At 37.2% G+C, this 8,999-nt stretch overlaps 1 protein-coding gene across 1 annotated transcript; it reads right to left on the bottom strand.

Moving 5' to 3' along the window:
* Window positions 1-3,247: 3,247 nt before the first annotated feature.
* Window positions 3,248-7,896, bottom strand: LOC128610307 (PYD and CARD domain containing). The gene is made up of 3 exons (XM_053629542.1): window positions 7,293-7,896; window positions 7,066-7,110; window positions 3,248-6,040 (listed from the first exon to the last, which is right to left on the bottom strand). The coding sequence occupies exons 1-3, from the start codon at window positions 7,591-7,593 to the stop codon at window positions 5,784-5,786; spliced, it is 603 nt and encodes a 200-aa protein (XP_053485517.1). The 5' UTR covers window positions 7,594-7,896; the 3' UTR covers window positions 3,248-5,783.
* Between the last annotated feature and the right edge of the window lie 1,103 nt (window positions 7,897-8,999).

Here is an 8,999-nt window from a genome sequence, read left to right as displayed (position 1 = left end):
CGGCACCAGCTATACAAAAAGGGAAAAGCACCCCACTAATCAGAATCATACCCACAAAATTCACTGCAAATGAACACAGCAATAATAATAACAACCCTTAATTAAGTAAAGCCAAAGGTGCAGCAAAGAACTCCCCCCAGCCTCAGGAAGCACTCAGCTCCTACACGGAGAAAACAAAAACAATAACACAAAGTCAATTACAATATGCTCAAAGCAGACAAACAAAACAAAGACAAACTGTCATGAAAACAGACAACCTCGAGCTCAAACTGATTACAGGTAGCAAGTTTACCAAGACTAACCAAAACCACTACTACCACATAGCAGTGTCAGCATAACTGATAAAGACTGTTACAACACAGTGAATTAAAGAAAACTGATCTTAATGACAGTAATCAACACAAAGCAAAATAACAGAACAAAATAAAATCAAATCGGAGTATGAAGCAGCAACCAAACAGCAAAACCAAACAGCAACGTGGCTCCGTGAGTGAGGGGGAGGAGCTATACCTACATGACCACATCTCACTCACCAGCCTTAACGCATACGTCCACATATGTTCCTGTAAATCCTGTCAAATTGGTCTTGCTTTTGTTCACTGAAGATAAAATGCAGAAAAGAAAATGTGGGGGGAAAACGCGCATGCACACACAAACACACACACACAGAGTAAGTGTTTTCATACCTGATTGAGATTCCATAAAGTTGTAGAGAGTCAAGAGAGTCACATACAAAAACATAATCCCTTGCAGAAAGTTTATCGTTATTGCTTCAGTCTGTTTCACAAGTTAAATTACAGTAGGTGAACAATGTAACACGATCTATCAAAACTCAAAATACTCACTGATTTTTAAGCTATTTTTTTTCTTAATGAGAAGACGCTAAAAGATAAAGCCTCTTTGCCCATGCTTTCAGTTGGGTGTGCTTTCATTTGTGTAACCTGTTTCTTTAAACACCTGTTTCCTTCTCTTTTTTTCTTCTTCTTTTTTTTTTTCTATAGAAGCTTCTTAGAAGTCAGGTAATCTCTTTGAGGTAGCAAACATTCCTGCACATTGCAGTGGTCCAAATTGAACGATTTTTAATTACTTACTTGTGCAAATAAGTACAAAAAATGTAGAACATGCTAAAAAAAATAGTTTAAGTCCAGGTTTTATGTGGCTGAGAAAACCTGTTTAAAAAACCGTGTTGCACTCTGGAGTGATTGTTTATGTTTACATGTGCCTCATGTCGGTTATTTTATACATACTCCCCAAAGCCCCTTCACTTTGTCCCCATGTCAGTCTGTTCTGAAAGGAAAAAAATCAGGTGAAAATCAGTGAGCACACAGTGCAGCCAGATGATTCTCTTGTGTGCAAAAAATAAATAAATACTGTCCTGTGATAAAACTTAATGGGAAGAAACAGTAAGGCATTTTACATTAGGGGTTCTGTAATTTTAAGCAGTATACAGCAGTGAAGTCACACCTGAATGATAATCAAATAATTTTTAACAGAGATTGTGTGTTGATTACAATATTTATACCCTAGCACAGCTGAATTATTGAACAATAAGGTGTTGATCAATTTTTATAGCAGCACAAAGTCAATAAAAAAAAAATTCTGTAGCAGCTCAAATAGGTCAATTCCCTAATCAATTATGTTGGGGGGGGGGGGGGGGTGTCTAAATCTCATACAACAAAAACAACATAATTTTTCACCATGAACAAATTTAAAGCAATGACATTTTTACAGCACATGAACTCTGAACGCCTCACTTTTAGCTCAAAAGGCACACCAATGGCTAAAAAAAAACAGGTATGTGAAGAGCGATCTTTACCATCTTCTACAGGAGTATCATTGAGTCTGTCCTGACCTACAGCATTACAGTCTGGAAAGGGTAACTGTACTGAATCAGATAGAAAAACACTACAGAGGGTGGTGAACATTGCCCAGCGAGTCACAGGCACCAGCCTCCCTAATATTAATAACATCTACAAAAAATGGTGTACAAGGAAGACCTGACGCATCTGGGCAGACTCCACTCATCTTTCAAAAAACCGTTCACCTTGTTTCAGGGAAAGGACTGCGCAGCATTTGAGCCAAATCCTCGAGACTCATGAATACTGTAGCTTCTGTCCACAAGATTTAAGACTTCTAAACAGGTAGTATGTATAATCCTTTTAGTCCTTTTGATTGGCGAGTCAATCTTTTAGAAGTTTTGAATGGTGAGTCCATCTTTAAGAGGTTTTGATTGGCGGATCCATCTTTGCCTGTCCATTGTGATTGGCTGGTCCATCAATCCACCGGAAAATGGAAATATGGAAAAGATGGAAATTTACCATCACACTTTGCTATTGCAGGAGGCTGTTATTTATGCCGCAAGACCATTATTTTTTGTATTTTTGTATTTTATTCTCTCTCTCTCTCTCTCTCTCTCTCTCTCTCTCTCTCCTTCACACACACACACACACACACACACACACACACACACACACACACACACACACACGTGTGTTTATCAAGTTTATAGATCACAAATACATACACACACAGAGAAGCAGAGATTGAATTATTCTATTTTTTTTTTTTACTGTGCCCATGCCTTTAATTAAAGTACTCTTGAACCAACTGCCTTAAGTGATATTCTGGTCAACACACCAGATTGAATAACATCTCACAATATCATACTCTCTCACACACACTAGATGAAATTCAAGGGCATACGTTCCAGATGACGCACCTTCACCCTCATCCACTGAAGAAAAGTGAAGCTGCCAGTGTGCCAATATGGCGCTGACATCTTGGAGTCCGAGTCTGCGCAGTAGTGAGCGTGAAGTGGTCCCACCCACACTCCGCTGATCAGTCGCAAGCACACGCCCCTGAACTTTGTCAACTCATTATGTCAGTGTGAAATAAACAGTTATGGAATTCTAGAAATATAGAAATTAAAGTCAAAGCTCCGATCTCCTCCCAAAGATCCAGAAAAAAAGTCAGTTGGTGCCTAAGTGACTCCTTCTATCAATTACAGCTGTCAATCACAACTGTCAATCATGACGTAACACCCCTGATTTTATGTGAATTTATTTTAAAAAAAAACAACACTTGAACTTACATAAGCATGATAAAAACTAGCCTACCTAAAATGACAGAAAGCGTCATTGGAAATTTTTAAAAAAAAATTATTTTATTATGTAATTGTATTATTATTTTATTACGTAATTTTAAATTATTATGTAATTTGATTGTTTAGTTTGTCGCGTCCCATTAGTTTACATGGAGAGGGCGGGGTTTATGACCTATAGGCTACTGCATCCAGTCACCTTGGGGCGATCGAAACGTTTTGGTTTCACTTTCCAGGACTTGTGCGGCACACTTGGGACGTTCTGCGTGTGGTTGCGCAATGCTGACTTTCGTGATTGGCCATAATAGCTACAGGCTGCAGCCAGCGTGAGTGATTTTCTATCAGTGCGCGTCCTTACAGGACCAATCACACAACCCGAGGTAAGTTTACAGCGTCTTAACAGAGTAGGAAATCTTAACAGAAACAGTTACTTCAACAGCTGCAGTGGTAGAAACTTTGATTTGGGTAAAGCTACATGCACATACCTGAAATGATCCATGTTTAATCTATTTTGAGCACCTTATTCATCTCAATTTATTTTCAACATCATAGATTGCTAAGTATTATAGCCACAGTTATATCAGTCTGCATGTTTATTAACCACAACAACAAAAAACTCCCCAGCTAGAGTCCCCACAGTGTATCTCGGCCATTCCCACCACTGATCACACCATACCACACAGCTACCCAAGAAAAGATACAGGTAAATGAAAATATTTTATTTCAGTCATGTTCATAGTGAGAAATAATGCGTATTCTCACTGCTCATTATCACACCACAGTACAAGATTACTTGTCAAATAAATAGACATGAAACCTTCATTTGAGTTGAAATTATTTTATTAGCTTTCTTGTAGATATCGCAGAGTGATACATGACAATAAAAAATGGCTTACAATATTCACATTCTATTATGTTGCATATTTTTATTCAATATTTTGAGTTGTGGAATTTTAATACAGTTTACATGACCACAGTTTAAAGGACAGACACTCATCTGCTTACACACAAATAAAAGTTTTGTTTTCAGTTTTATCCATCAAAAAAATAAAAAAAATACAGTCACTAAGATAAGCTATGTCTCCAATGCCGTCACCTCCTATGTAGTTTTTGTGGACTTTAAAGGGACAAACCTATTAATTAATTCATAGCGTCACTTTTGTATATTTAATGTTGGATCATATGGCATTGCCTAGACTTATTGAGTTTCTTTTCAATTTCCACAACTTAAAAATATGATATATTGTGATTAATTCAAACTGTCATTCAGGGGTGCTGGACATAATAGTGCTCCTCACTTGAGATGATATCATGGAAGGTAAATGGGCTTACTTTCAGGGTCAGAAAAACACATAACTGAGATATGCCATGTTTTCAGCAAACCACAACCCCAACTGTACCACAACTCCTCATTACATGAGTTCTATGTCTCTTCCCACAGTATTCTTCTTATTTTTCTTGGGCGTTAGAAAAATGCTAGAAAAAGTGAACAAATAAATAAATGTTCTCTTCAGCATATGATGTATTAATGTTACTATGAAATTGACAGGAATTTACTGAGTTTGGTGACCAGGTAGAAATTCAAAGAAAGTGAGGGGTATAACGTTTTACTGTGACTTTTCAAACACAGAGATAGACAGACTGGTTAGGTGTTCAGACAAAGAGTCTGAGTCCTTCAAAATCTGCCATGATCTAATTTCAATGGTGTGACTGATTACAGGCTCGATGAAGGCTTTTGCTGGTATGGCCCACACACGGTTTACAGGAAAATACATAGAAATTATTGTGTCTTATTAGCTGACAACTCTCAATTCTGCCAAGCGCTAATTTACAGTCAGTCTGAGGAAAAATGGATATACGCTGATTTTTTTAACCAGTAAAGGGGTTGAAATTGAAACAGTAACATCCTCTGATACTGATCAGGAAAACAAGGTGTGTAAATGTCTATATGAGTTCCAGTTCATGGGAAAATGATATGAGCAGAGCATAAGGAAGGATAATGTACTTTTCATAGCACTGTAGCAGCTAAACCCATACAGTGTTAGCTTAGCTATAGCTTACAGTGATAGCTTACACCCATACAGTGATAGCTTAGCTTAGCAATACCAAACTAGATAAGTTAGAAAAGCTTTATATTTTATCGGTCTGGTATTCCTACAAATAGTGACAACACCTGAGGCAACTTTTATGATAAATCCAACTTTTTCTGATCGTGTCATACATTGATAGGCGCTAAAAGTGCTGAAAGAACTGAGTTTCAATTTGTAGTGTATTTTTGTAGGTATGTAGGTTTTGAAAGTAACGTGAGAGTAAAGTACTTAGTAATCAGTATTGTAATAAGATTACAATTTTGAAGTAGTCATTAGTAATCTGTAGTGGATTACTTTTTAGAGTAATTTACCCAACACTGATCTTGAATGTATCTTGACTGAGTTATTGTATGTGCAGAGTTTGGCATGTTCTCCCCATATTCGCAGGGGTTTCCTCCCATTGTCCAAAAACAGGCAGGTACACGGATTAGCTGCACTGTATTGCCTTTTCGTGTGAATGCATGTGTGCAAGGTGTCCAGTGATGGACTGGCAGTTGTTCATCTCATGTGTAATTTTTTCCCCCAGAAAAGAAATTATGTCTATTTTGGAAACTGGACCTTCACATTCTTTAGTCTTACCAGTACTTTGTATTTTATGGTGACTCCTCTAAGTCTTCAACAAGATATTTCTCATGTTTTAACAGGCATTTGTAAAACTCAAATTGCAATTTCTTTCCACCTTTATCCATTATGTCGTAGAGCTGTCTCCTTTGCTCATACTCAGATGGAGCCTGTAGAATCTTCTCATATTTATATTGGTTGATAAACAGAAACAGTTCATCAGCAATGGGCTTCACTGCCACAATTCTTTCAATGAGTTCTTTGCGGTTTTTCTTCAGAAACTGCACAGCTGAGTAAAAAGCAGCCACAATCTTAGTAATGAAAGCTAAAATGCTGAAATGTTATCATATCAAATAGTTTTGTTTACTACATTAAAGGGTCATATCATAATTTTTAAACATTTTTAAACATTAATTATGTTGTTTGTTGGGTGTAATAAAATAGGATAACATGCTTTACTGTCAAATAATGTACATTATTGCATTACCTCTATTCACAGGCTGCCTAAAATGCTCCAATTTGTCCAAAGCCCAGAGTGTTCTGACTGGCCAGCTAACCCGTTGTATTATGATTGGCCAAAAGCCTTGCATGTGACAGAAAAGTAACGCGCCTTAGCTTTAGCCTTAGCTTTTTTTTTTTTTTTTGTAACTCTCTTACCTTTCAGATACAATGTAAATTCCAACCCTTTCGGCAGGGCTAACTATGCTGTACACAGCTCCTGTGTGAACATAAAGCTAGGATTCTTGTAATTCAATTGATATAAACCGTTTCAATATACAATCACAACAGCAGCTACAATCAACAACTCTGTCAGACCACCAACATACAAACAAACACTAACCACTGAGCAAACTTCAACTTAGCAAACTTTAACTAGCACGTTAGCAGAGGTGTTCAACTGAGCCGAAACACAAAAGTCTGCATTTGAACAATCAGTAGCAGATACTGCATAAAATAATCAACCACACTTTCAGGTTCTGATTCAGAAGCACAAGATTGTCTGTGCAAAGTGGAAATTGCCCCACTTTTCAGGAGTAGCATTTGTGTGTAGCCTGCCGTGTACTCGCCCAGGTTGAGGAAACTGTCCTCTGTAAAATGTGCTGTGCACAAGCAAACGTTCAGTTGTACTGGTCAGGAACAGCATTATAAATAAACAGTAGCCACTGATTCCTAATTTTGTTAGTTTTTGGAAGGCTAAACAAAGAGGTTTTGAAAGTTTTACATAAAATGTATTGAATTGCCAACCTGCAGCCCACTGGGAGAAAAAAAAATCAAATAGAATGTCCTATAGGAAAAATAGCAAAAGTTCCGTACCTCTGTGGACTTCACTGGCTTGAGGTGCTTCACTGCTCAATGTTTCTTCAAAAAAAAAAGAAAAAAAGCAACTTCATCAATTGTCTTGTCTTCATATACTCTCTCTTTCTCTCTCTCTCTCTCTCTCTCTCTCTCTGTGTGTGTGTGTGTGTGTGTGTGTGTAAAAATAATTAATATTATTTTATCTCATTTTAATATAACAATATTAGCATTTTTGGGCATCATACCTGCTGAGATCAGTGGGATTAATTCAACTGAATTAGTACGCTTCTGCATTCGTCCAGTCATGGATGGTGGTTTTGTGCTTTTTTTATTTTCATTTTGAGATTTCAATGCTTGATTTTCTTTTCTCAGTTCTTTTATCTCTTTATTTTTTTCTTCAAGATTTTTTTTCATTTCACCAACAATTCTTTGAAGCTTTTTTTCTTTCTCTGCTGCATGCTCAAGCTGTTTGTGCAGGGCAGAGAGCTTTGTGTGATTTTGATTTGACTTTAAACTTTTTATCTCCTCCTCCTTGGCTCTCAGCATATGCTCCTTTTCTTTCAGCAGACGTTGTAGTTCCTTTATTTCAGCTTTTTGTGATTGTATTACATGCTCATTGGAATCCTTGGAACATGAGAGAGCTGAAATTTTGTGGTCTAATCCATCTACAAGGTTAGCCAGGTCCTGATGCTGCAATTCCAGGTTTGGTGTCTTTTTCCTCACAGTGTAGAAACGAATGTCTTCCTTATATACAATAAAATCTTCTATTGTTTCAATGAACTTTTTGTTTTGCTGTCCACATGTGCATCTTACAAATAAGTGATATTTACATCTGTTAATGACAGTTTGTTTTCTTTCACTGTGACAAACCACAATGTTTTTTCTGTCCACTGAAGCGATTAAAATATGCTGGAAAACATTATCACCCAGGAGTTGTTTTAATTTCTCTTTTGTTGTCTCCGCAGTTTCAGTGTTCATATTAACAACCAGTATAATAGCATGGGGTCCATCATCAACTGACCTCAGACTGTCTTTAATCACTTGCCAAAGTTGTATATTGTTTTCAGAGGTTAAATCTTCAGACCAGCCTGGGACACGAATGACAGAAACATGTCTGTCAAATGTTGTGTTTTCCTCCTTCAAGTAATAGTTTTTAAAGCTATCCTGGAATGTGAAGGCTTTCTTTTTAAGAATAGCATTCCCAACTGTATTCTTTCCAACTCCATGAGGTCCCATAACCACAACTGAGATCTTCTCAATGAGTGGTACTGTTTATAAAGAAAATAGAGATTTACAGTTGATTACATATTAACTCATGGAATCTGCAAAATGGTGGTGGAAAATTATGACACTACTTTGAGTTTAATGCAGGGATATAAGAGTGTTTTTAAAAAAAGATATTTGTTTAATTCACCTTCATCTGTATGATCTAATAAAGGTTGCTGATCAGCTGGCCTGGCTGTAGTTTAACCAAGAAAAAAAAACAATACATTATATTTTTATTTCATTTAAACTCAGCAGATTTGCTTTAGTTACACAGAGCAAGAAAAAAATATCAATACGCACATGTTTGGCTGCCCATATTTTCATTGCCCAACTAAAGGGAGAAAATCCACCAAGCCAAGCTGTCAGCTCACAAGTTCAGTGAATTTTGCCTGAAACTCCAGAAGCAGAGAGGTCTCCACTCATCACGGCAAGCTGTGTGATAAAAATGTATCTTTCCTGAAAACTTATTTCATTTGCGATTTTATGTCTGATCTCCTGTACTATCACATCACTGTTAGCTAGGCACAGGAAGTGTAAAAACAGAAGCATGTCTGCAGTACTGCAGTATCACGTTTACCCCCCCCCCCCCCCGTCCAGTCTTTCACAGTGATGTTTGTTGGTAATTGCGACAATTAGCTGTACTCCTGTTCAATGCACGTTAATCAAAGAGGGTTTGGCTTGAATAC

This window comes from Ictalurus furcatus, chromosome 7 (genome assembly GCF_023375685.1).
Source record: "Ictalurus furcatus strain D&B chromosome 7, Billie_1.0, whole genome shotgun sequence".
Taxonomy (NCBI): Eukaryota; Metazoa; Chordata; class Actinopteri; order Siluriformes; family Ictaluridae; genus Ictalurus; species Ictalurus furcatus.
The sequence above is the reverse complement of the archived record's forward strand: the minus strand, read 5'-3'. Positions and strand labels throughout refer to the sequence as shown.